We start from the raw sequence: 25,233 nt of genomic DNA on the forward strand, positions 1-25,233 counted from the left end.
AAATTGCCTTTTGAAATATAGCCTAGCCAAAATATGTACTAGCTTTTTTTTTAAAAGATTGTATTTATTTATTCATGAGAGATACAGAGAGAGCGAGGCAGAGACACAGGCAGAGGGAGAAACAGGCTCCATGCAGGAAGCCTGACGCGGGACTCAATCCCAGGTCTCTAGGATTATACCCTGGGCTGAAGACTGTGCTAAACCGCTGAGCCACCGGGCTGCCCTGTACTATCTTTTATGTAAAAATAAATATAAGGGCCACATAACTCTTGGCTTTGAATAGAGTTGGGAAGTCTGAGTCCCTAGAAGCAAGGGACAAAGGCATTATGAAAAAACAAAAAAGCCAGGTTTTCTTTTTAGGAGCTTTTTATTGATAATCAGTACAACATAGGATCTGAGAAATTTCAAATAAGGCAGCATCAGAGCAAAAAGAAAATAAAATACTAAATTTTTAAGCTGAATATAACTGCAATTTTTTTCCATCTAAGAAACAAACTCTTTCTTCTAAGTGGCAAATAGCTAGCCAAATGAGTTGATTCCAATTAGAGCAACATAATTCTGATGAGCCAGTATTTAAAAAAAAAAAAGTGATTTCCCTTAAATATAAGGAAAATTTAGGAATCTCTGGGATTATATTTAATTCCACTTGGAATTTAGACAATATGACCTTTCATTCAACCCAGCCTGTAGTCGTTGGATTGGATTAAATATCACTATCAGTTGCCAGCTGTGATAAGTAGAGATATAACAAAGGGTATTCTATTACCAAATAAAAATTTTTATTACCTCATGTTTAGGAAGGCAAATCAAAAAAAAAAAAAAAAAAGACCCACTAGGGTCATAAATATATTTTATTAAAGTTCCAATCACCTTAAATGATTGAAGATTCTGACATTTCTATATAGTAGTGGTAGTAATAAGTTTAAAATCTACACAGTGCACAAATTTTTTCCAAGTTTTCACTATCCTTAATCACTGAATCACTGCCATGGGGCAGATTAGCATAATCTAAGTGAGTAATGAGGAAACAGAAAAATAAATGACCTATGTCTTCTGGCTGAGGACCAGAGATTATTCTCTCAGAGCCAGGAGCTTTCTCCTACTTCTCCTAGTACACTAGGTAAAAACTGTATCAGAAAAGACTGATTCAATTGAAAATCTATTTTTTTTTTAGCTCATCAATTTCTGACTTAAAGTTCAGCTATATCAAAAGGAACAAAAGGCATAAAGACATTTGAATTAATGGTAGCCAAAGAATTTGCCAAAGCATTTCTTTTTTACTATTTCATACCCTGAAGAGCCTTGAAATTTCTTAGGCCCCAATCACTCTACATTCAGGGTTCTTTCATTAAAACTTATCACTAATGAGAAATGCAGGCAAGGTAAAAGAACCTAAAAAAATTCGGCAAGTAATATCTGGTTATACTTACTTAAGGCAAGAGTCTTGCACACTTTCATAGCTGGAATACTCCTTGGTTTCTGGGCCTAAAAAACTTTTGAAATAGTTTTCTAAAAAAAAAAACAATAACTCCATTTGCACCCGAATTAATGACTGAAACATTATTGATTGTTGAAGCCAAATCTGAAATTTAACACTTGGTACACACCACAAAAAGTTGATTTATCCAGTGAGTACTGAGGTATCCTTGAGAAGTGATTTTAGAAGCAGGAACAGTGACGATGATGGATTAGTGGTCATAAATCACTAGGACAAAGTGGCATTCATCGAAAAAGAAAGCAGTTGTCACAACTGTGGGATAAGTAGAAATGGATTATGTCCTGTGTAGTGTGGGTTAAATGAGAGGCTCAGGAAAGCTTGGCAGAGGGGTCTCCCCCCACTGCCATTTATGGAGGGCTGTGTTTGAGGAACAACCAAAGGGTGAATTATTTCTGTCCTATTTCCCCATCCAAGAGGTCCTCTTCTAGTTACTGGAAGATCTTCTTTCCATACACTAATCTTCCCTTCCTTCAAGTCATCAGAAAAGGGGAGAACTTCTAGAAAATAGGTCTCAGTTCTCATACCATGTAAGCATTTCACAGTTACAAAAGCTATCTCAGAAGCTGAAGTAAGAAGAGCAAGTGAAAATCTGGTTTCAGAGTTACAGTAGGAGTCTCCTAGAGCTACGTTGCATGGGTTTGATGGTCTTGAGAAAAATTTTAGTTACCAGGTATTCCAGTCCTAGGAATCTGACTTGAGCAAAGTCGGCGAATAAAGTTGGTCAAGAATATAGAGAGATTACTCAGGGTGGACTGAGTCTAGAACAAACTTGTTTCTAACGGCCCATGGTAGGCATGACTACGGCAGGTGAGGAAAGAGTGGCATCTTCTTCTTTCCACTGAGAAGTGATGGTCTTAATCTGTGTGTAGAATTGGATGCCCTAAAGAGAACAAAGGGGGAAAAAATAGAGGTAGCATATATTCCTGGGGGTTTCATGATTTTTCTTTGAATCAACTTTTGAAGGAGGTGCTGAAAAGTGCTACTCACATTCCCACTTGAGGAATTGGTGCACCCAAAATCCAACATATTGTTCATTAGATCATCTATCTAAAACATTTAGCATAATACCTCCCACAGAGTAAATAGTCAAACCCTAGCTATTATTGTGTTGAAACTAGTCAAGAGGATCTAAGTGGAAAAATTGAACAATGTAATTTATTAAACTCACAGTTCATTCTGTTCCTAGGGCTTAAAGTCTTGTGCTCTCAGGTCTTGGAACATGGCTCAAATCCTGCCTCTCTTCCTTATCAACTGCCATGTAACTTTGGGCCTTAACTGTTATCTATGGCCCAGCATAGCGTTGCTGTGAGGAGAAAATGAAATAACCTACAAACATCCTAGCAAAGTAACTGCTATTCAATAATTGTTAGTTTTTCTCTCAGGAAGGAGAGAAAAACTAACAATTAGGGATGAAATACATGCTATTTCTGACAACTGTCAGTGATAAATAGCTCTATATCTGATGTAATAAAATCCATAACATCTTATAAATCTAAAGTAAAATGTCTGATATTACTCAAAATCACTTCCAAATCATGTATAATGTGAACCAAAAAAATTCAGCATATTTAAGACTATATATATATATATATATGTATATAAACTATATATATATAGTTTATTTTGTAAGATTAGGTTTGAGTGAAAGAGAATAGACTGATAAGAGCTAAGACAAAAAATACTAGCAAGCTAGGGGCCCCTGGGTGGCTCAGTCAGTTGTGTCTGACTCTTAATTTCAGCTCAGGTCATGATCTCAGGGAGGTGGGATGGAGCCCTGCACTCTGCAGAGTCTGCTTGTCCCTCTCCCTACCCTTTGCTGCTTCCCTACTCCTCTTAATTACATATATACATACATACATACATAAATATATATATTTTTATATATATATTTATATTATATATAAATATATATATACATACATATATACATACATACCTAAATAAAATCTTTAAAAATACTAGCAAGCCAAAAAATACTAGCAATACTACTGCTAGAAAAACATTACACTAGCTTGATCAAAGTACTCTTCTAAAATTATTTGACAAAATCTGGACCATGGTACTTTATTGAAAAAAACTGACAGATTATTACCTACTTTCAAGTTTTTTTTCCAGGATGCAAAATAGCAATTTGATCACCTAAGAATTTAAGACTTCAAGCTGTATATGGGGTCAGTCTTTTCCTTCAACCAGAATGACTTACAGTAATTAAACCAAAACAGGGGAGAAAAAAAGCAATAGTTTTACTCTGCTTCCCTGGAAAGAAATTTTTTTTTTTAAGATTTTATTTATTCATGAGAGACACAGAGAGGCAGAAATACAGGCAGAGGGAGAAGCAGGCTCCCTGTGGAGAGCCTGATGCGGGACTTGATCCCAGGACCCTGGGATCACGACTTGAGCCAAAGGCAGATGCTCAACCACTGAGCCACCCAGGTGCCCCTGGAAAGAAATTTTTCTTAATAGTATCAAACTAGTCAATTACACAAAAGCTGTGACTAATGCACAAAGTGAATAAGCTGCCTCCAAAAAACCAAAATGTTTTCTTAACCAGTTAGTCATACTATTACATTCTGCTATGCAATATGCACTGTTAATTTTTAATTGAACTATAAAAGAGATCTGTATAGAAAACATGTCATTTAATTACTGAAGGTTCCAAAATGGCTGTATTACTATGGAGCTACAAAGAAGTTCCACTCACCAATTTGTTCAACACATATTTGAGCACTTGGCTCTGTGCCAGATACTACAGTTAAGAAGTAAATAATAATTATGGTGTGATGAGGACTTCTTATCATGGCTTACACAGCCCGACAGGACTTCCCTCGCCTATCTCTGTATCTTCATCTCACTCTCTGTGCCCCTGCTTATTTCTGCTCTTTGAAATTGCTGTGCTTCTTCCTGCTTTAGGACATATGTACCTGTTAAAGGATGTGGGGATAGTGATTTAATCTTACTAATCTTATGAAATATATAGGTACTAATGTTATTCTCATTTTATAGATAAGAAACTCGAGAGACGGTGCATTCTCCCAAAGTCACACAGTTAATAACTGGCGGAGCTGGAATGTGAAACCAGACCATTCAGTTCCAGATCTCCTTAATTTTTCTTGTTCAGTGATGTATTTATAGTGCCTAGAATAGGGTTTGGTACAAAGAAGGTGCTCAGGAAAATTCTTGTAAATGAATAACTTACAAGAGAAAAATGTGCAATGGGAGCACACGATGGCATATCTAACCTAGCTTCAAGGAAGGAGGGTGGTAGTGGTCAGAGGTGATTTTCTGGAGGAGTCCATGCTTTAAACTTAGACAAGACAGATGATTGTTAGATGAAAAAAGGGAGGTAGGAGGAGAGGATCTCAGACAGAGGAAAGGATATACATAAAGGCTTGGACTTCCTCATGTTCTTTCCCCAAAATCTTGCTGCCCTGAGGTATTCAGGAAGCAGCAGCTTTGGCAAAATTTTGTTACTTTTTAAATTTCTTCTAGGGGACCTCCTGACAAGCACTATTGAACAGTGTATGACCCCACAGAAGCTACTCACAGATCCTTCCTTGCAGAATCCTTGTTCCTGAATATGTTCAAGAAACTTTCTTAGAAGAAAAAACGTTTTCTTACAATTACCTGTTTGCCATAGAAATTGGTGTCTCCCCTGAAGGAAGATCGAGAGCCGGTGAATGAGAACATTGGCAAAGGCACTGGAATAGGGACATTCACCCCCACCTAAAGCAGAACAAATCCACAACAAATAAAAGGACTCAAACAAAGGAACTCTCCATCTAGAAGCACAAATGCCTGACATCAGAGAGACCAATTTTAAATACCCTAACTTCTACCCCATCTTGCATCCCATGAACTTTGATTCCTAAGGAAAAAATGGGGCATTACAGGAAATCAGAGGGGCGGTGACTAATCACTTTACCACCTCCCTTAGGTAGGAAACAGTACATGGCTACAAGAATCTCCTAAAAATCCTGTTCACAAACCTGTCCAACATCCACCAGGTGGGAATATTTTCGAGCAGTGGCTCCATTGGTGGTGAAGATGGCAGTTCCATTTCCATATGGATTGCTATTTACTATCTTGATGGCTTCATCCAAAGTGTCTGTCTCCAGAACCACAAGAACTGGACCAAAAATCTCCTCTTTGTAACAGGTCATAGTTGGCTGTCAGGAGAGATGCATCCAGAAAAGTTAGTATTTGATGCTTATCTGGTACTTTATTACCCACTGTTTATATGGACAGCTTTCATGTTAGGAATCTCTCCATTTTTAAACCACCTTTTTAAAAAAAGTCCTTTCTTGCTGTGTTCCATCTTCAAGCTGTAAACCAATAAACAACTTGAAATTCCTATTAACTATAAATACACTCCTGTCCTTTAAGCACTGTAGTTTTAGGTCCCATGACCCATCACCGTTTTCCTCTTTATACCTGTAAAACCTGTTTACACAATTGTTATCTTACTGATAGGTTACATGAAATTCATTTTTCATAAATCAAATATATATCGAAAACACCACAGGAGAGTGTTTCTGTGCTAAACTTAGCTGTGGTAAGTTTCCTTTGCTTCTCAAATGAGTCTGTATAATTATATTTTGATATAGGTCACATTAAACATTCAAAACATCCTTCACCACTGCAACTAGTCAGTGTGTTTGTTGCTAATAAGTGGGTTTTTCTCCTATGGTTCTATGACAAGAGGCTTCTTAATCTCTACTATACTTACATTCAACTCTTAATTATTCAGGATTATAGTAGGATTAGTGGGGACATATGAATTTCAAAAAAAGCCTCCTAACCTCAATTTATTTAGTCATTAATTTTAGCTGAGAGACTTGCAGAGTTTCGATAAATAAAAATTGAGATCAATTCTTTTTCATATCTTTCTGGCGAAGATGCAACTAAATTTGGGGTGCAGAGTAGATGCTCAATAAATATTGGGTGATTGATTATTGATGGAGACACTGCAATAACTATAAGCTAGATAGCAAGGAGCAGGAAGAGAAAAACATTAAGTAAGTAACAAAAGATAGGGTTGGCAAAATACAGCCTATGGGCTAAATGTGGCTTGCTGCTTGTTTTTGTATAGCTGACAAGCTAAGAATGGTTTCAGTATTTTCTAAATGGCTGCAAAAGAAATCAATCATGACATGAAAAGTTATTTGAAATTAAAATTCCATTGTCTATAAATAAAGGTTAATTTAACAGCCAGACAACATTAATATGCTTTCACACTAAAACGTCCATAGTGAGTAGTTGTGACAGAGACTGTATATCCTTGCAAAGCCAAAAATATTTACTATCTAGCCCTTTATGGAAAGTTTGCCAGCCATTGGTATAGTGGAAGGAGGTTGGGAATCAGGATAGGAGGCTCATTCAGACTCAAGGTAAAATAACTGAGGAATACCAGCAAGAGACAAAGACTCAGTCATTAAATGGCTTCGTTTATAAATTGGAAGGATGAGATTCCATAGCTCCTAAAATGCTTTTAGTGCTCATATTTGTGAAATAAATAACCCAGAGTTGTTCACCTTGACATTTGAGATGATGGTTGGTCCAACAAAGTTGCCGTTTTCATAGCCTTTCACTTTAATTTTTCGACCATCAAGAAGAATAGATGCTCCTTCCTTTGTTCCACTATCAATCAGATTACAGACTCGCTCTTTGGCCTGGGGGGTTATCAGAGGGCCAAGATCAGCTCCAGGTTGGTCTCCTGTAAAACAACATAAAAGTAAGATCTTCATTATAATAAATTATGACTGTCAACTAAAGATGATTCCAAATGGCAAGTACAGTGGAAAGAGAGGCAATGGTTAAAGAGTCAACATGATTACTCCCATTGATCAGGCCAATGCTCAAACCAAGAGCTTAATGTCACAGATGCAAAGTCTAAAGGAGCCAGGCAGATAACTGATTACCTGCATTGACCCTCAGGTTTTTGGCACGCTCCACCAACTCTGGCAGCCATTTCTTAGCTTCTCCTACAAGGATTGCTGTGGAAAGAGCCATGCAGCGCTGCCCCGCAGCTCCAAATGCTGCCCCAACCAGCTGGTTCAGGGTATTTTCCTTATTGGCATCTGGCATGACTACTCCATGGTTCTTGGCTCCCTAAGGAAATACAGAAAGTACATGAATCCCCCTTGGCAAAATTCAGTTAGGCTAAGAAAATAAGCAAAGAATCTGAGATTTCAAATGGGAATTTAAGGAAAGAGAGAATATACCCTTTGTTGCTTTGAGGCTAGATTTATTATCATTTTGATACTGCTAAAGTCTTGGTAGCACAGAGCGAATCTCCAGGTTACTTTTTTTCTACTTCCTTAGCTGATAAGCTGATATGTGTTTATTTAGATCAAAACCATTACCAAAAAGCATAACAAAACCTCCAGTCACAAACTGACAAGCTAAGTACTGCATCCAGAAACCAAGAATAACTCCCTTCTCTTTCCTAAATTAGACAAGAAATAGTCTATTGACTGCTGGGATTTCCAATTATATGAATAGTGATGTAAACAAAGAGCTTGCCAGTAATAATGCCAGTGGCCAGCTGAAAGGTGAACTAGATGGACCTTTTGAATACACCACTTCAAGAACCAAGAACCAAGAGGTTCCCCAAATTGACTTGCTTCCAGATGCATAGCCTCATGAAACATAGCTATGTAAGATAACATACATGGTCATGTCCATGCATGTTTCTAGATACAGTAGTCCCCCCCCCTTTTCCGTGGTTACACTTTTGACAGTTTCAGTCACACAAAATCAACTGAGGCCTGGAAGCAGATGATCCTCCTGATGCTGTGGCACATCACCACCTCACCTTGTTTCATAATGTAGGCATTTTATCATCTCACATCATCATCATCATAAGGGTGAATAAAGTATAATAAGACATTTTGAAAGAGAAGCCATATTGTTACAGTGTATTGTTAAGATTGTTCTATTTTATTATTATTAATCTCTTACTGTGCCTAGTTTATAAATTAAAATTTGTCATAGATACATATGTATAGGAAAAAATATAGTATACATGGAATTTAGTACTATCCAGTTTCAGGATCCACTGGGGGTCCTGGAAGACATCTCCCAGAGATGAACAGGGACTACTGTACAACTGTAGTGGAGTCCATGAATAGATACCATGTCTGCTACTTAATTTTATCCCATTACACATAGTATATTATTAGACACAGAATATACTCAGTAAATATGTCGTGAACGGGTAGGGACTTAAGTCAAAATGGCCAAGACATTTAGCCATGAAAAGAAATAAGTAGGCATATCAGAAGCAGGTTCCAAGCCTGTGCATAGGTGGCTATCCTTTCTGCAACATTAACCAAAGGGTGAGAAAGCGGTAATTGAACTTTATATTTAGTATCAAAGAATTAATATGTATTAGGCAAGGAGCTAGTAAGAGAAGAGCAAACTGCAACCAAGGAAACCACACTCACATACAGGGATATTTGGCTCTTTCTAGTACCTTAGATAGCTTGGACTCTCAGGCAAAGCGTATCTTTGACATTATAGTAGTTAGGATATGCCTTGACAGGAAGGAAAGATAAAGCACTAGAAAGCATGGTATGAAGGAAGATACAGGGCCAGAACCAGAATCCAGCTGTTACCTCTAAAGCCCAAAGCATTTGAATAACATTCTTAGGGAGAAAGGTGCCCTTTGTGATCAAGATTAGGTGTATAGGATAAAAAGGTAATGAAAGGGACTTAGGATAAAACTCATCACAAGGTTCATGGCTAAAGGTTCATTCAGGATGAACTGGAAATAAAAATACACTGGCATTAGAGTGGGAAATAGCCCCTCTGTTGAAGAGCTGTCTGTGGGTAATTTCAATACATATAACAGATTTAGGGGAAAAAGGAACAGGAAGTCACCATATTGGCTTGAACTCTCTTGCCATGTCGCGACCCTCTCTCGAAGATATACTCTCCTGCCTGGTTGGATCCCACGAAACTGATTGCTTTGATATCCGGATGATCACAAATAAAGTTTACAGCTTTAGGAAGAAAATAAATGATTACTACAAAGGAACAAATAGCTGTGGGCTTCTCAACATGGCAAATTTCCCCTTTCCCATTGCTGTGAATGAGAAGCTTCCATACTTTTATTTTTCTATTCTAGATTCCAATTTTGAAGTTCTTTCTATCTCTTAAATTCTTTAAAAAAATGTTTTTATTTATTTTATTTGCGAAAGAGAGAAAGCATCCATGCATGTGTGTGCATGCACATGAGGGGGGCGGGCAGGGAGAAGAGGAAAGGGATGAGGTTGGGGAGGAACCCCAAGCAAACTCCCTGCTGAGCACAGAGCCCAATTCAGGGCTCCATCTCACCACCCTGAGATCATGACCTAAGCCAAAAGCAAGAGTGAAGGGGTGGGGATGGCCTGGGTGATGCAGTGGTTTCAGCTCAGTTCATAATCTCAGGGTTGTGATATTGAGCCCCACATCAGGGTCTGCACCAGCACTTTCTCCTTCTGCCCTTCCTGCTTGTGTTCACTCTCTATCTCAAATGAATAAAAAAATCCTATTCATTTCTGAGGTGGGGTGGGGGGGAGAGAGCAGAGGGAAGGGGCAGAGGGAGAGGGAGAAGTAGACTCCCTGCTGGGCAGAGAGCCTGATGTGGGACTCGATCCCAGGACCTGGAGATCCTGACCTGAGCTGAAGGCAGATGCTTAACCATCTGAGCCACCCAGGTGCCCCTAAAAAAGTCTTTAAAAACAAAAACAAAAATTCCTGTTTTCCTCCAAAATAGCAGCTTTTTTTTTTTTTTTTTTAAAGATTTTTATTTATTTATTCATGAGAAACACAGAGAGGCAGAGACAGAGGCAGAGGGAGAAGCAGGCTCCATGCAGGGAGCCCGATGTGGGACTTGATCCCAGGACCGCAGGATCACGCCCTGAGCCAAAGGCAGATGCTGAGCCACCCAGGTGTCCCAAAATAGCAGCCTTGGGCAGCCTCGGTGACTCAGCAGTGTAGCTTTGTGGCGCCTTCAGCCCAGGGCCTTTTAATACTCAAGTTGTCCTTTAAGAATGTGGTATGTCCTTAATTGTCACTATATAACCAGGACTCTGGTTGCCACTCTCATACTACTGTGCCCTCATGGGAGCAGCAATATAGCTTAGTATTTAAAAGTAAAAGCCAGGGAACTCTGGGTGGCTCAGCGGTTTAGCGCCTGCCTTCAGCCCAGGGCATGATCCTGGAGTCCTGGGATCAAGGTCCGCATCGGGCTCCCTGCATGGAGCCTGCTTCTCCCTCTGCCTGTGTCTCTGCCTCTCTCTCTCTCTCTCTCTCTGTCTCTCATGAATAAATAAAAATAAATAAATAATAAAAATAAAAGTAAAAACTAGAGTCAGCTTTCCTGGGTACTTGGCTTTGATAGTTTCTAGCACTGTGACTTTGGGCAAATTACTTAATTTCATTATGCCTCAGTTTTCTTACCTGTAAAATGGAAAAACATTACCTACTTGAGGGATTGTTATAAAGAATAAATGAGATAATATATGAAAGGCACTAGAAACAGTACCTAAAACACAGAAATGCTTTTTAAGTGTTAGCTATTACTACATGAATTAGAATGTCTTTAAGATCTAGAAATTTTCTCAATATTGAAGAGAAAACTTTATCTTTTATTTGGGTCTTGCCCTAATCCAGACTTCTTTGTCCCAAGGTGTTCTGTAGGGCAAGAAGCATTGCTACTCCTCAATTAGTTACTTTAGCATAGAGATGGCAAACAGTCAACACACATTATCTTCAAACACGGAGATTACTGTTAGTAAATCCCTTCTTCCCTAGGTTCCTCATCCTAAAATATTCCTTTGCCACTCAACACCTTGATTTTTTTGGTAGCCAGATTAAATGCCATGTACAGAAGGGCAGTTACCTTCATGTTGTCCATGGATGATATTCAGTGTCCCATCCGGGGCACCAGAGTCCTGGAGCAGCTTAGCAAGAAGCATGCTTGCTCCAGGAACTCGCTCTGATGGTTTCATCAGGAAGGTATTTCCACACACCATGGCCATGGGAAACATCCAAAGAGGGATCATGGCAGGAAAATTGAATGGAGCAATGCCTGCACATACTCCCAGAGGCAGACGGTAGGAATAAAGGTCCATATCTTTGGTGATGGATGGCATGGTCTCTCCCAGCATGAGAGATGTCACACTGCAGGCATGCTCGACCACCTCTGGAACAGAGAAGTAGTCAGACCACCAGCTCTCCACTGTGTACTACTTAGCTTCGTCATATTCTAGTCATTCCTGAGGATAAAGAATGGCTCAGGCCAATGACACAGGGAAGAAACCTTGATTTGCCCTTCCATGTGAAGGGGATGTACAAAATGAGATTCTCCAAATGGGGGGGAAAAGAGAGTGAAATGCATGTACCTACTGGAAGATCAAGTAAAATAAATGAAGCAAACTATTTTCTATGTACCTGAGAAGTATTGTTATTTCCCACAAGTATTAAAAAAGATGTTATGGGATAGCAAAATCTACCTGGAAGAAGCAACCTCCCATTCTGAGATCATTGCCTCCTATCTTCCCTTTGCTCTTTCCCAAAAGGTTCCTGAACTCCCAAAGAGGGACTCCCAGCTTACGAAGGCCTCGGAATACATCTCCTTCTGCATCAGCGAGGGTCTTCCCTTGTTCCAGTGTGATTAACTTGGCAATTTCTTTCTAGAGAAAAAGCACACAAATAGAAACCAATGCAAGGATGTGCATTGGTTTTAGTTCTTAGGTAGCCAAGGAAGAACAAAAAAGTACAAGAAGTAGTACAAGGGAGAAGTAGTACAAGGGAGAAAGCCATGATCTATGACTTTCTGGATTATAGAGTTAACGGAGAGCAGCTGAAAGGGCTTCTGTGTGGGTGTGACAAGTATCCTAGGCAACAGTTTAGAAAATGACACCATTCTAATTTCTTACCAAGTTTTCTTTAATGAGTTGTTGATAGCGGAGCAGGACCTGCTGGCGGCTTAACACAGAAGTGTCTGCCCATGCAGGAAAAGCACGTTTGCAAGAAGTAACGGCTGCATCCATTTCAGCCTTGGTGGCCTGAGGAACCCGACCAATGACCTCATTGGTGGCCTGATGGGAAAAAGCAGCACATCATCTTTTGCATCATCATCACCTTCTCCATTTTTCATCTAGTCACAGGGGCAGCATTATGTACTTCACATGACACACACCCAGGTTCCTAACTTCCCACCACATTCCCAGAATTCTGGACTAGTCAGTTTAAATCCCAAAGCAGCTTTGCTTACTGGGTTGTGGATGTCAATCCATTTGTCACTTTTGGATTCAACAAATTTCCCATCAATGAAGAGCTTTACAGTTGGCTGGAAAATAAAAACCCCACAAAACTTTATATTAGTTCATTGCTTCTCTCTCCTTCACAAAGAGGAAGGAATTCAGGGTTGATAAATGAATCATCTCTTCTCTAGAAATGTTACCACAAGGAAAGAGATACATGGTGTACTTGTCTATAGCCTTAAGATGTGGCTGAGCCTCTATTATGATCTCTCTTGAGAAAGGAAACTTCCTTGATAATCAGTGTGGAACTTTACGTCACTATGAGGCTTACACTAAAAAAGTAGTAGCTTCTGTGTTAACAAAGACTAGCTCGTAAGGCTTGTTGGCCAGCTGACTTTCTAACCTCTCACCATGGGCATGTATTACCTTTGTGATAAAAAGTTGTTTTGTTTTTTTAATATTTTTGTGTGTAGTTTTTCTAAGAAGTAGCTTGCTTACATTAAATTTTCAGAGGGGGCTGTGGACTAAAAAATGTGAAGGACTACTGTGTTACAGTGTGTGCTTATAGATAAAAAGGATTTTGAGCACCTATCCTTATTGGATTCTAGATACTGCAAATGGCTGACAGTTTTATAAAAACAACTTATAAAGATTGTGAAGAGGACAACTATCTGGCAGAATCAATAAAACCTCTAGAAGCCATGAAAATGTATTTTTTGACATAGTAATCTTACCTCAGAATGGAAATTATCTAAAAGAAGGGAAAAAACTATATAAATGTTTGCATTATAATATTGAAAAATTGAATCAATCTAAGTATTATATGGGAAAATTTTTAGTTAATTCTGGCTATATATATTTGGCAGAATATTATGCAGCCATTAAAAATAGTAAGTATAAAGAGCATTTTGCAATACTGAAAATGTTTATGACATAATTAAAATAATACTAGATAAGAAAACCAAGAGAGAAAATTTCACATATATTCTTGTCACAAATTTGTAAAGAAAGTAAATGGGAAAAATCCCAAAATTATACTGTATTCCTTCTTGGAAATCCAACTTCAGTGCCAAATAAACTTACCACTGAAGAAGAGAAGGAGTATGCTGGATACCAAGTGGAATTCACCTTGGAAGAGACCTGTGAGGTAAAAGAATGATTATTTTGATGAGAGCAGAAAATTATTAAAGACTTAGCAAATAGCTACTATATACTTAACATTACACTAGTTACTGTAGGTATATGGAAGAGGACTTGGTATTTGCTCTTAATGGTCATACAGTCTTTAAAGAGAAAAGATAACAGTCTATGAGGTACAGCAAACTATGAGAAAATAATAATCCATAATGATCACGTCCTCAATTTCCAGAAGAGTCCTGATTTAAAAATGTTTTTTATTAGATCATATTTTCCTAATATTTGGCCTGAAAAATGTCATCACCACAGATCCTAATATGAAAATTCTTAGATGGTATTTAACACAACAGGTGTCATATGTCTGATAGTACATAACCAAGTGTCAAAGGTAGTATAATATGCCCATATAAATATTTATTTTTTAAAAGATTTTATTTAATTATTCATGACAGACAGAGAGAGAGAGAGAGAGAGAGGGGCAGAGACACAGGCAGAGGGAGAAGCAGGCTCCATGCAGGGAGCCTGACATGGGACTCGATCCTGGGTCTCCAGGATCAGGCCCTGGGCTGAAGGCGGCGCTAAACCACTAAAACGCTGAGCCACCCGGGCTGCCCCCATATAAATATTTAAACACAAATGCTCATAGCAGTTGTAATAGCCCAAAACTTAGCAACAACCTAAATGTCCACTATTGAATGGGTGAATAGGGAATAGTGTATGGAATGAGGTATATCCATACACTAAAATAATACTCAGCAATGGAAAGGAACTATTATACATGCAATAACATCGATAACTACAACAATTATACTGGGTGAAAGAAATCAGACAAAACAGTACACACTGTACAATTCCATTTATATAAAACTAGAAAATGCAAATGAACCAATAGGGTGAGAAAGCAGATCAGTGGCTGCCTGGGGATGATGGAGGAAGTACAGAAGACAGAGTAAAAAGAAAACATTTTCTGATGGATATGTCCACTATCTTGATTGTGATGATGTTTTCACAGGCATATGCAAATATAAAACTTATCAAATGAAATACCCTAAATATGTACAGTTTATGTCAATTTTACTTCAAGAAAGCTGTTTTAAAAAATGCCACATGTAGGGATCCCTGGGTGGCGCAGCGGTTTGGCGCCTGCCTTTGGCCCAGGGCGCGATCCTGGAGACCCGGGATTGAATCCCACGTCGGGCTCCCGGTACATGGAGCCTGGTTCTCCCTCTGCCTGTGTCTCTGCCTCTCTCTCTCTCTCTCTCTCTCTGTGTGACTATCATAAATAAAAAAAAAAAAAAAAATGCCACATGTACCTTATAGGAAAAGAATGTACTATATAGTTAAGATTTAATAGGCTATAATCAGCATGTTGGAGGGAGAGGGGTCAGTTACAATAAAATAATCCCTCATTTGTATATATGCTATGGAAGTTGTTTTAAGAAATATTCAAAGACAAATATATCAAATTCAGAAAACAAACATTTAGAATGGGATATAAAGGAAAACTGCAATCTAATAATCTTTTATCTTGTCTGAAGACAGACACATTAACCAAAGTGCTTAGGGCTAAACGAGGTACAAGAATTTGTGTTCTTGCAGCACCAACCAGGGGAAAGGATGCAGGTCCTTTGGGCCAGCAGACAATTCTTCCAAATGCCTCATCTACTTCCTCTCCCATTCCCCACAAAAACTTTCAAACCATCAACACTCTTCTGGAGCCCACCATGTCTTATTTATAGCAATGTTCCCAACACCAACATGTTACCTGCTACATAGTAGGTGTTTAATAAACATCTACAGTACAAATGAAAGGTCCACTGGATAGCTAACTGCCCCCACCCCAGACTAGGTTAGCAGCCAGTACTAACCCTATCAGGTTTTTCTGTCTTAGTTGTAATTGCCTGGGTATTTGTTGCCTAAAAGGCTGAAGTTTGGGCAGCCTGGTGGCTCAGCAGTTTAGTGACGCCTTCAGCCCAGGGCCTGATCCTGAAGACCCGGGATTGAGTCCCACATCAGGATCTCTACATAGACCCTGCTTCTGTCTCTGCCTCTCTCACTCTGTGTGTGTGTGTCTCTCTCATGAATAAATAAAATCTAAAAACAAACAAACAAAAAGGCTGAAGTTCCATTAAGGTAGGCACTACATCTGACTTGCTCACCTACTTTACAATTGTTATGGTCAAGATTGTCCCAATATGGAAAATAGCAAGTTGTTGGTGCTCATTCGATGTTACTCCTATATTATTATACTTTTTTTTTAAATTTTTATTTATTTATGATAGTCACACAGAGAGAGAGAGAGAGAGAGAGAGAGGCAGAGACATAGGCAGAGGGAGAAGCAGGCTCCATGCACCGGGAGCCCGACGTGGGATTCGATCCCAGGTCTCCAGGATCGCACCCTGGGCCAAAGGCAGGCGCTAAACCACTGCACCACCCAGGGATCCCCTATTATTATACTTTTTGCTCTCACTCCTTGCTATTTCAAAACTTTTCGTATCTCCTTACTATTATCTCTTATCTCCTTGCTATCTCTATCTCCCTGCTACTTATTTGCTCTTATTCCTTGCTATTTTTTTTTTAAGATTTTTATTTATTCATGAGAGACACACACAGAGAGGCATAGACATAGGCAGAGGGAGAAGCAGGTTCCACGCAGGGAGCCGGACATGGGACTCGATCCTGGGTTTCCAGGATCACACCCTGGGCCAAAGGCAGGCACTAAACCGCTGAGCCATCCAAGCATCCCAATTCCTTGCTATTTCAAAGCTTATCTCACTCCTTGCTATTTCAGAACTTACTCTCTTAAAATTTCCAACCCTGGGGACACCTGGGTGGCTCAGTGGTTGAGCGTCAGCCTTTGGCTCAGGGTACAATCCCGCAGTTAAAAAAAAAAAAAATTCTAACCCTACTGCTACCCCTCTCTTAAGAGCTGACCTTTGTTTTTTCTACTTCAGAGGGATTGGAAACCATCAGATGAGAACTTTAACTTCCTACTAGCAAATCTACAAAACTGACCTATACCCATCCTTTCTTCCTCCCTTTCTCTCACTCTCCCTCTCTCTCTTTTAAAGATTTACTTGTGTGTGTGAGAGAGTGCATGGTGGGGCAAGGAGGGGGAGAGAGAGAGGGAGAAGCAAACTCTCTGCTTAGAACAGAGTCTGGTGTGGGCCTTGATCCCAGGACCCTGAGACCATGACCTGAGTCACAGGCAGACATTTAACTGACTGAGCCACCCAGGCACCCCTTTTCCTCCTTTCTTCTTACAAGGGAGCAGGTAGCTAGCAAGCTCAGTGGGGAAAAAGTGACTGAAAGACTGAAGTGCACAACTAGTATCTGTGGACTAACTGATGAGGTTCCTCTGCACCTGTGCTCTAAAACCCACCTTTCCTGCCCCTCCCACCCAGACACATCAATTATCCTTTCTTTCCTGAAACTTAAACATCTCTCCATCCAATAGCAAGGATTCTCTTTGCTAATTACCTTTTATTTCCTCATTTCCCACGAACCCTTCAGTCTACTCCAACCTTCATGACCAAACACCAGTGACTTCCTACATCCCTTGGGTTCTTCCCAGTCTTCCTATACTTGATTTTTCATGCCCTTTTCACTTGTCTTCAGGGATGTCCTGTGTCTCTTCTGACACATCTCTGCCTTCTGTGCTGATTAGTCCTCTGCTACCTGGCCACTATCTATTTAAATTCAAGGTTTTGTCCTAGGCTGCCTTTTCCTATTCTGCACATTCTCCCTGGATGATTTCATCAACTCCTGTGGCTTGATGATCTAGATTCTGATGATGCCCAAATCTGTAGTTCTTAGCCAGCTCTTCCTCTTCAGATAACACCCACCCAACTGTCTTCACTATGCCTCTACCTTGGTGTTATTCAGGTACATATTGAAAAAGTGGAAGTCCTCACCTTTCTCTCATCAAGCTGCCTGGCTTTCTCTATCCCACCTTTCAGTGAAGGGGGCCACTATTCACCTAAGTTGCCCAAGAAGAAACCTGAATGTCACCACAATTCCTCCCTCTCTCTCCACAGTGAATCAAACAATTCCTGGCAATCTGTCCTCCTAGAAGTCCTTGGAACACAGACCTTTTTCTCTACCCCTCCTGCCATCCCCATAGTCTCTATCATCATTGTCTCTCACCTAGACTTAACTGTTTCCTAACAGATCTCTCAACCTCCAATCTTAAGCTTGCTGAATCTAGTTTCCTACCCTAAGCCAGTGAGGTTTTCTAAAACACAAATCTGGGCAGATTACTCTTTTTTTTTTTTTTTTAAGATTTTATTTATTTATTCATGAGAGAGAGACAGAGACAGAAACACAGACAGAGGGAGAAGCAGGCTCCATGCAGGGAGCCTGACTGACTGGATCCCGAGTCTCCAGGATCACATCCTGGGCTGAAGGTGGTGCTAAATCATTGAGCCACATGGGCTGCCCAGGGCAGATTACTCTCTTGTTTAAAAAGCTCTAATGGCTTTCCTCTGTTTTTAGATAAAGACTAATCTTGATGTTGCTTAGAAGACTTCATCTCAAGTTTCATAGCTTGAAAGGCCTTTCCTCCTTGCTGTATATGCTCTAGGCATTTTGGAACATGTGTTTTGTGTTCTGTGTACATGCTGTCCCTTCTTGCCTGGAATTGTTTCATCCCATTTGCTTGGGTCTCTCCTACTCCTTAGCCTCTTACTTAGCCATCACTTTGGGTATCAGTGCAGGTCAGTTTTGTATGTCTGGTAGTAGGTAGCTGAGGGAGTTCTCAACTGATGGTTTCTGTAATCTCCAAAGTAGGAAAAGACAAAGTTAACTTCTGAGAGTGAAAGCAGAAGTAGCAGAGTCAGAAGCTTTTAAGTCAAAATATCAAGTCTAGACCAAGCACCTAATTATTAGGTCTCTCTCTCCTTAAAGATCACTAGATGGCTATGTCCTCAGCCCCTGACACCATTCCTGAAATAGAGTAAGCATTCAATAACATTTTTTGCAGAATGAAAGAATGAGTACTCACCAAGCAATCAGTTAGTATTATGTTTCATGCATACTCTCTTACAAGGCAGAAAATGTATAGATCAGCCAATGAGCATTCTAAGCCACTTAATTTTACTTTTTTACTTATACACAACTTCCCTGACATCAAGAGGGTATGAAAGGAACTGCATGTGGCATAACAAAACATTAGTATAGAGTTTTTGACAGGTTGGGTCTCCTATCTTCATTTCTCAAGAAACACTCATTAGCACTGTTGCTGAAGAAAGTATCCTCTATCCAGTCACACCAAAATTCTTCCTCTCTTGGTGTTTATGTCATACTTGCTATTTCCTTTATCAGGCACTCCCTTGCACTCCCTTTTCCCTTTGGCTGAAGGTCTGTTAGTCTTGCAAAAGTCAAGCCTGGAGCGAATTCTTTTGGAATCTTTTCCTGAATGGACAGGTTGAGTTTGGGATAGTTTCCCTACACCCCTGCAGTTGTCTGTGCACTATCATTGCGTTATAACAGAGGAGTTTTCTTTTCTTTATTTATTCATGAGAGACACAGAGAGAGAGAGAGAGAGAGGCAGAGGGAGAAGCAGGCTTCATGCAGGGAGCCTGATGTGGGACTCGATTCCAGGTCTCCAGGATCAGGCCCTGGGCTGAAGGCGGCACTAAACCGCTGAGCCACTAACAGAGGAGTTTTCAGTGAGTGTTTTACTTACCTCTCCTTTCCCAAAGCCTGGGGACAGTGCCTGACACAAAAAGAGATACCAAAACTTAAGTCCTGAATTCTTAGCCCCATCAGTCACTAGCTGAAAGACCCTGGAGTGTCAGGTAATTTACTTAAGTGTCAGGTAATTTACTTCATTATAATCATGAATTCCAATCTTCACAAATATTCTTAAAAACCAGAAAGTGGTGGAGCTTGGCAGGTGGGGGTGGGTGGGCTGGGTGGCAGTCAGTAGAGCACCTACTCTTGGTTTTGGCTCAAGTCATGATCGCACAGGCATGAGATCAAGCCCCGCATTGGGCTCCATGCTCAGTGTGGAGTCTGCTTGAGAGTCTCCCTGTTCTTCTGCCCCTCACCCTACTTGTTCTCTCTCTCTTTCTCTGAAATAAATAAATCTTAAAAACAAACAAACAAACAAACAAACAAAAAAAACAAGAAGGTGGTGAAGGTGGGAAAGAATGCAAGTGTGATTGTAAACCCTGTACTCTTTAAAGCACATCTCAGAGGCAAATCACAGAGTTTCTTTAAGACTGGTTTTCTTGGGACGCCTGGGTGGCTTAGTGGTTGAGCCTCTGCCTTCAGCCCAGGCCATGATCCTGGAGTCCTGGGATCGAGTCCCACATCAGGCTCCCTGCATGGAGCCTGCTTCTCCCTCTGTCTGTGTTGTGTCTCTGCCTCTTTCTGTGTGTCTCTCATGAATAAGTAAATAAAATCTAAAAAAAAAAAAAAGACTGGTTTTCTTATCTCTGAATATGAGTGATAAACCCATTGTAAGTTGAAAATGCATTTAATATACCCAACCTACCAAATGAACATCACAACTTAGCCTAGCCTAGCTTAAACATGTTCATGTTACATTAGCCTATAGTTGGGCAAAATCATCTAACACAATTACTATTTTATAATGAAGTGTTGAATATCTAATGCAATGAACTGAATACTGTTTCTGAAAGTGAAAAAAAGAATGATTGTATGGGTACAGAATGGTTATAAGTGTATCAATTGTTTAACCTGGTGATCATGTGGCTGATGGAGAGCTGCCCAGCATCCCCTCAAGACTATCATACTGCATTTCACTGGGATGCAAAGGGCATAAAAACTCAAAATTCCAAATACAGTTTCTACTGAAGGCATACTGCTTTCACACCACTGTAAAATCAAAAAGTTTTAAGTTGAGCTATCGAACATCAAGCACCATATGTACTTAAAATTACTGAAAACACAAGCTCTTTCCTTTATAGACCCTTTTGATGATGCTCTGAAATTCATGACTGTCAGAATCTAGACTACTTTATTTTTAAAGATTTTATTATTTGAGAGAGAGCAAGAATTAGATAGCAGGAGCAGAGGGAGGGGCAGAGGGAGCTGGAGAAGTAGGCTCCTGATGTGGGACTTGATCTCAGGACCCTGGGTTCATGATCTGAGTCAAAGGCAGATGCTTAACCATCTGAGCCACCCAGGCACCCCCTAGACTACTCTTTATCAGAGTTTCATGTTACAGTTGTTCCTATTTGGCTAAAGATTACCATTTCTGTTCTTTTTCAGGTCAACTCAGAAGTTTCTTCAAATGAATCAGAAAATAGTGTCTGTGTCCAAAATAAAGTGCATAGGAAGGATGATTCTTCTCCTTGATTTAAAGGACAAAATACGGGGATCCCTGGGTGGCGCAGCGGTTTGGCGCCTGCCTTTGGCCCAGGGCGTGATCCTGGAGACCCGGGATCGAATCCCACATCAGGCTCCTGGTGCATGGAGCCTGCTTCTCCCTCTGCCTGTGTCTCTGCCTCTCTCTCTCTCTCTCTCTCTCTCTGTGACTATCATAAAAATAAATAAATAAATAAAAATAAAATAAATAAAATAAAAAATAAATAAAGGACAAAATACTTTTTTTTTTTTTTTTTTTTTTTTAAGTAGGAAGAGGGTTGTGGAGGGGAGAGAGAGAATCTTAAGCAGACTCCAATCCCAGCATGGAAACTTGATCCCACAACCCTGAGCCAAAATGATTTGGATGCTTAACCAACTGAGACACCCAGGTATCCCAGGACAAAATATCTTCTTAAGGCTATTAATGACTCACTGTGATGGTGAGGAGGCAAAGGAAAAAAGTCAATTTTGGTAAAAGATTTCAAGGATAAGTTGGTAATGGAAATTATAGGGTAGAAACTTTGTATCTGTACTACTAAAAAAAAGATACTAGAAAAATAGAACTTGGATCACAGCAAGAAATAGATGAATAAAGCCAGACTAACAAACTCTTCCAGCCCCTTCTCTACGCTGTCCCTTTAAATAGCATTTTTTAAAAAAAATATTTTATTTATTCATGAGGGACACATAGAGAGAGACAGAGAGAGAAGCAGGCTCCTTTCAGAGAGCTGGATGCGGGACTCAATCCTGGACCTCGGGAATCATGCCCTGAGCCAAAGGCAGACATTCAACCGCGGAGCCACCTAGGCAACCCTTTATTTATTTTTTTTAATTTTTTAAAAATTTGTTTATGATAGTCACACAGAGAGAGAGAGAGAGAGAGAGAGAGGGAGGCAGAGACATAGGCAGAGGGAGAACCAGGCTCCATGCACCGGGAGCCCGACGTGGGATTCGATCCCGGGTCTCCAGGATCGCGCCCTGGGCCAAAGGCAGGTGCCAAACCGCTGCGCCACCCAGGGATCCCTAGGCATCCCTTTAAATAGCATTTAAACATGAACCTTTGCTGACTTTGCTAAGAATCTTAAAAATGTGTTAGTTTCTGCAGTAGAACTCACTGCAACCTGGTAAGTATTAATATTATCTAAAAGTCCAGCAATATGGAGGAAGAAGTTCCCAGGTTGGACGTAACAAGTAAGAAGGGCAATGTTGTTTCTTGTAGGGTGGAGAATGTTTCTGGCAGTAAATCTTGCCTCCTAAGTCCTTGCTAGGCTGTGAAAACTGGGGAAGGACTATGAAGAGAGTTAGAAACCACAGGCCTCAGGCATGCAACTCCTGGTAGAACCTCTCCCCTTAGGCTAGCTTCAGAAAGGGCCTAATCCCCACCATGGGCAAGCGTTGAGGGTGTGTTGGCACACTAAGAGCTAACTTTGGGCTAGGAACTTAGAATTAACACTTCCTGTTTCTTTTTTTTTCTTTTAGATTTTATTTATTTATTCATGAGAGACACACAGTGAGAGGCAGAGACATAGGCAGAAGGAGAAGCAGGCTCCCTGCCAGGAGGCCTGATGTGGGACTTGATCCCAGGACCCCAGGATCATGCCCTGAGCCAAAGGCAGATGCTCCACCACTGAGCCACCCAGGCACCCCCCTTTTTATTTTCAATCACCTGTTTTAGAGATGCTTATCACTTCATTCTTCAATCATTTTTTTTTTTAAAGAGATGTTTAGTCCCTGGCATGTGCTTGGGACATCATGGTAGCATAACTATGCGTTATTTACCACCAACATGAATAATGTAACTTTGCTAAAGGTCTAACCAAGTCTTAGCAGGAAAAGGCCAGTCTACAGACCGTGGAAAATACAAAGAGGGAAAACAGCTCAGCGAATAGCTGCTTTGGGGGGGGGGGGGGACCTGGTGTACGCTTTCTAGAAGGAGATTCAAAGTTCATGTACTGACCCTCCCCCTCATGTGCTTCCTTCCCTTACCATGGATTACAGACAGTGAGGTAGGGTGGGGGGAAGGGAACAATCTGGTCGCTCTGGGCAGGAGAAGGTGACCAGAAGAGGGAATTTCTGGTGAGAGAGAGGTGACTGGCACGGAGGTGAAAGGGAGTCACGGTCAGGGAACGACAAGAGGTGCGGGTAAGAGTGATTGACTGCAGAGGCAGGCAGGGCCGAAGGAGCAGAGTGGGCCCAAGCCAGATAAGGAGAGCCTTCAGAGTAAAAGGGCAGCGGGCCAGGGGTGACAGTCCAGGATCCAACGAGGGCGGGTAAGAAGTGAGGGGCTGGGACAGGGGGGCCGCGCGCGTCCGGTGGGAACAGAAAGGTCGGCTAAGAAGTGGGGTTCTTTTGGCTTAGATTGTGGACGGAAAGGACGCAATTCCTAGCTTCGCGATCCCTCGGTCCCACGCTCACTCGCCTGCAGGATCCGTGCGCGCATTGCCGCCGCCGCCACGACCGCCGCCATGGTCCTCAGCCGCCTCTCACCCTCCTCTACGCGCCCCTACTGCGGGTGACTCCCCAGAAGCTCCAGGCCGCGCAGGCCTAGCCCCTCCATCCTGCCGCACCGCTTCATTGGTGGACGAGGCTATCTTTAGCCAATCACGCGCCCTAACACTTGACCCCACCCCTCGGTCCCAGCCTTGGAGACATGCGATTGGTCAGAAGGGGAAGAGCCCTCCCACCTCAGCAAATTCTGTTGGCGGAGGTAGGGCAGTGCCCCGACTTGGGTACTCAGTAATGGGCGCTCGGAGGAGACGCCCCCTAAACGGGAACCGCGATTGGCCACAGGGACGACCGCCACCCCACCCCCTCACCGAGGAGAGTAAATAAGACCCTGCAAGAGCTTCGCAGTCGCGCCACCTCATCCGCTGCGCGAGGGGGTGTGGCCAGCGCTGGGGGCGGGGCTAGGCAAAGATGGCCCTATGGGGCGGGGAAATGAAAAGAGGCTGCGAGCTGGCGATTGGGTCTCTGGGGGAGGGGCGTGGCTTATGGATCTCCGCTTTCCCGCCGACGGTTGGCGGTGTCACGTGACATGGGTTGGAAGATGGCGTCTCCCACAGACGGTAAGAACTGGCTTAGAGATCTTTAGGCTGCAACCTCCCTTGCTCCGCTGGGGACTTCCACTCTCTTGTCTGTCCCTCAAACTTGCACTTTTTTTTCCTTGGGCTCCCACTCTTTACAGTTTTCCTTAGGATGCGAGTGCGTCCTCAAGCTCGCGGGTTCTTCACAGCACCTCCGGAGGTACCCGGTTTCCCCTCTGTGCACCAGGAGGGTGGAGGAGGGTGCGCACCCTAGTGTGGCCCATTCCAGGCAAAAGGACGAGGGTCGCTCTAGCCCTCTCTTAGCCCCATTTGGGTGAGGCAGAGCCGAGGAGGAGATGCTTCTAGGGTAAATGTGGTGCCTTAGTGAAAGCTTAGCTTTCCTCTTCCTAGGGCGCCCCATTGAAGGGTCGAATTTCTCCGTTGTGAGCATCTGAAACGATTCTCTCAAACCCTAGCTAGGGTTGGTGGCTGACCTCATCCCGGGATTAAGCCGCAGAGGAAAACCTGATACTCCTGTCTGTCTCACTAGATTGGGATGGTTGCCCTTTATTGGCCGCTCCCAGTGAGAGTCCGGAAGGAAGATGACAGACAATTGAGCTTTTCAGTGAGGTCATAACACTTATCTCATACTCTCTTGCTTCTGCTGCATGTGTTATTTCCTCAGTCTGAATGAGTGAACGATTTCTGTTTATATGTTGTCTAAGATGCAAGTCATTTCAGATAGCAGTTGATTTTGATATAATCACGTGCTTTTGCGCGCGGTTCTGTTAATTATGGTTTTGCAGTCATTTCTGAACTACTTAATTTTTGCTTCCACCGTCGCCATCCCCACGTCCATTTCATTGATATGTAGTTTTTCCTCCTCAAACACATTTCATGTTTGGAAGGAATCTTGGAAATTTCAGGAATAAAGCAATTGAAGCCAGGGGAGCTGTTACTGAGTTCCCACTCTGTGAAAGATGTAATA

General features: G+C 41.4%; 3 protein-coding genes across 16 annotated transcripts in view; 2 read left to right on the forward strand and 1 right to left on the reverse strand.

Annotated features, from left to right (window-relative positions):
• The window catches only part of BBOF1 (basal body orientation factor 1), a 55,607-nt gene extending 34,356 nt beyond the window's left edge, over positions 1-21,251 (forward strand). Inside the window, exon 11 of one of the 7 annotated variants that reach the window (XM_072839288.1) lies at positions 21,127-21,251. In XM_072839288.1, coding sequence (XP_072695389.1) covers positions 21,127-21,213 — 87 coding nt within the window. In that variant the 3' untranslated portion in view covers positions 21,214-21,251. Of the gene's footprint in view, positions 1-4,987; positions 6,132-21,126 lie in introns of those variants that run through there. The other 6 variants (XM_072839286.1, XM_072839283.1, XM_072839287.1 and 3 more) reach the window with 6 other exon arrangements.
• On the reverse strand, positions 349-24,015 carry ALDH6A1 (aldehyde dehydrogenase 6 family member A1). 2 transcript variants are annotated; one of them, XM_072839290.1, is made up of 12 exons: positions 23,642-24,004; positions 13,834-13,890; positions 12,762-12,836; positions 12,424-12,585; positions 12,099-12,177; positions 11,385-11,687; positions 9,380-9,501; positions 7,417-7,606; positions 7,030-7,211; positions 5,485-5,664; positions 5,123-5,221; positions 349-2,378 (listed from the first exon to the last, which is right to left on the reverse strand). In XM_072839290.1, exons 1-12 carry the CDS (start codon positions 23,687-23,689, stop codon positions 2,274-2,276), a joined length of 1,602 nt encoding a protein of 533 aa, XP_072695391.1. In that variant the 5' UTR covers positions 23,690-24,004; the 3' UTR covers positions 349-2,273. The 2 variants fall into 2 exon arrangements, with proteins under 2 accessions (XP_072695391.1, XP_072695390.1); XM_072839289.1 differs by lacking the exon at positions 349-2,378 and adding an exon at positions 3,751-3,937 and having other exon boundaries at positions 23,642-24,015.
• LIN52 (lin-52 DREAM MuvB core complex component) overlaps positions 23,916-25,233 on the forward strand; it is a 111,366-nt gene continuing 110,048 nt past the window's right edge. For 3 of the 7 annotated variants that reach the window (XR_012036897.1, XR_012036898.1, XM_072839315.1), the window contains exon 1: positions 24,131-24,287. Coding sequence is in view for 4 of the 7 variants with exons in the window: in XM_072839315.1 (XP_072695416.1) it covers positions 24,257-24,287 (31 nt within the window). In the remaining 3 variants the exon portion in view is untranslated. Of the gene's footprint in view, positions 24,288-25,233 lie in introns of all 7 variants that reach the window. The other 4 variants (XM_072839312.1, XM_072839313.1, XM_072839314.1 and 1 more) reach the window with 4 other exon arrangements.

This window comes from Canis lupus, chromosome 9, assembly GCF_048164855.1.
Source record: "Canis lupus baileyi chromosome 9, mCanLup2.hap1, whole genome shotgun sequence".
NCBI lineage: Eukaryota > Metazoa > Chordata > Mammalia > Carnivora > Canidae > Canis > Canis lupus.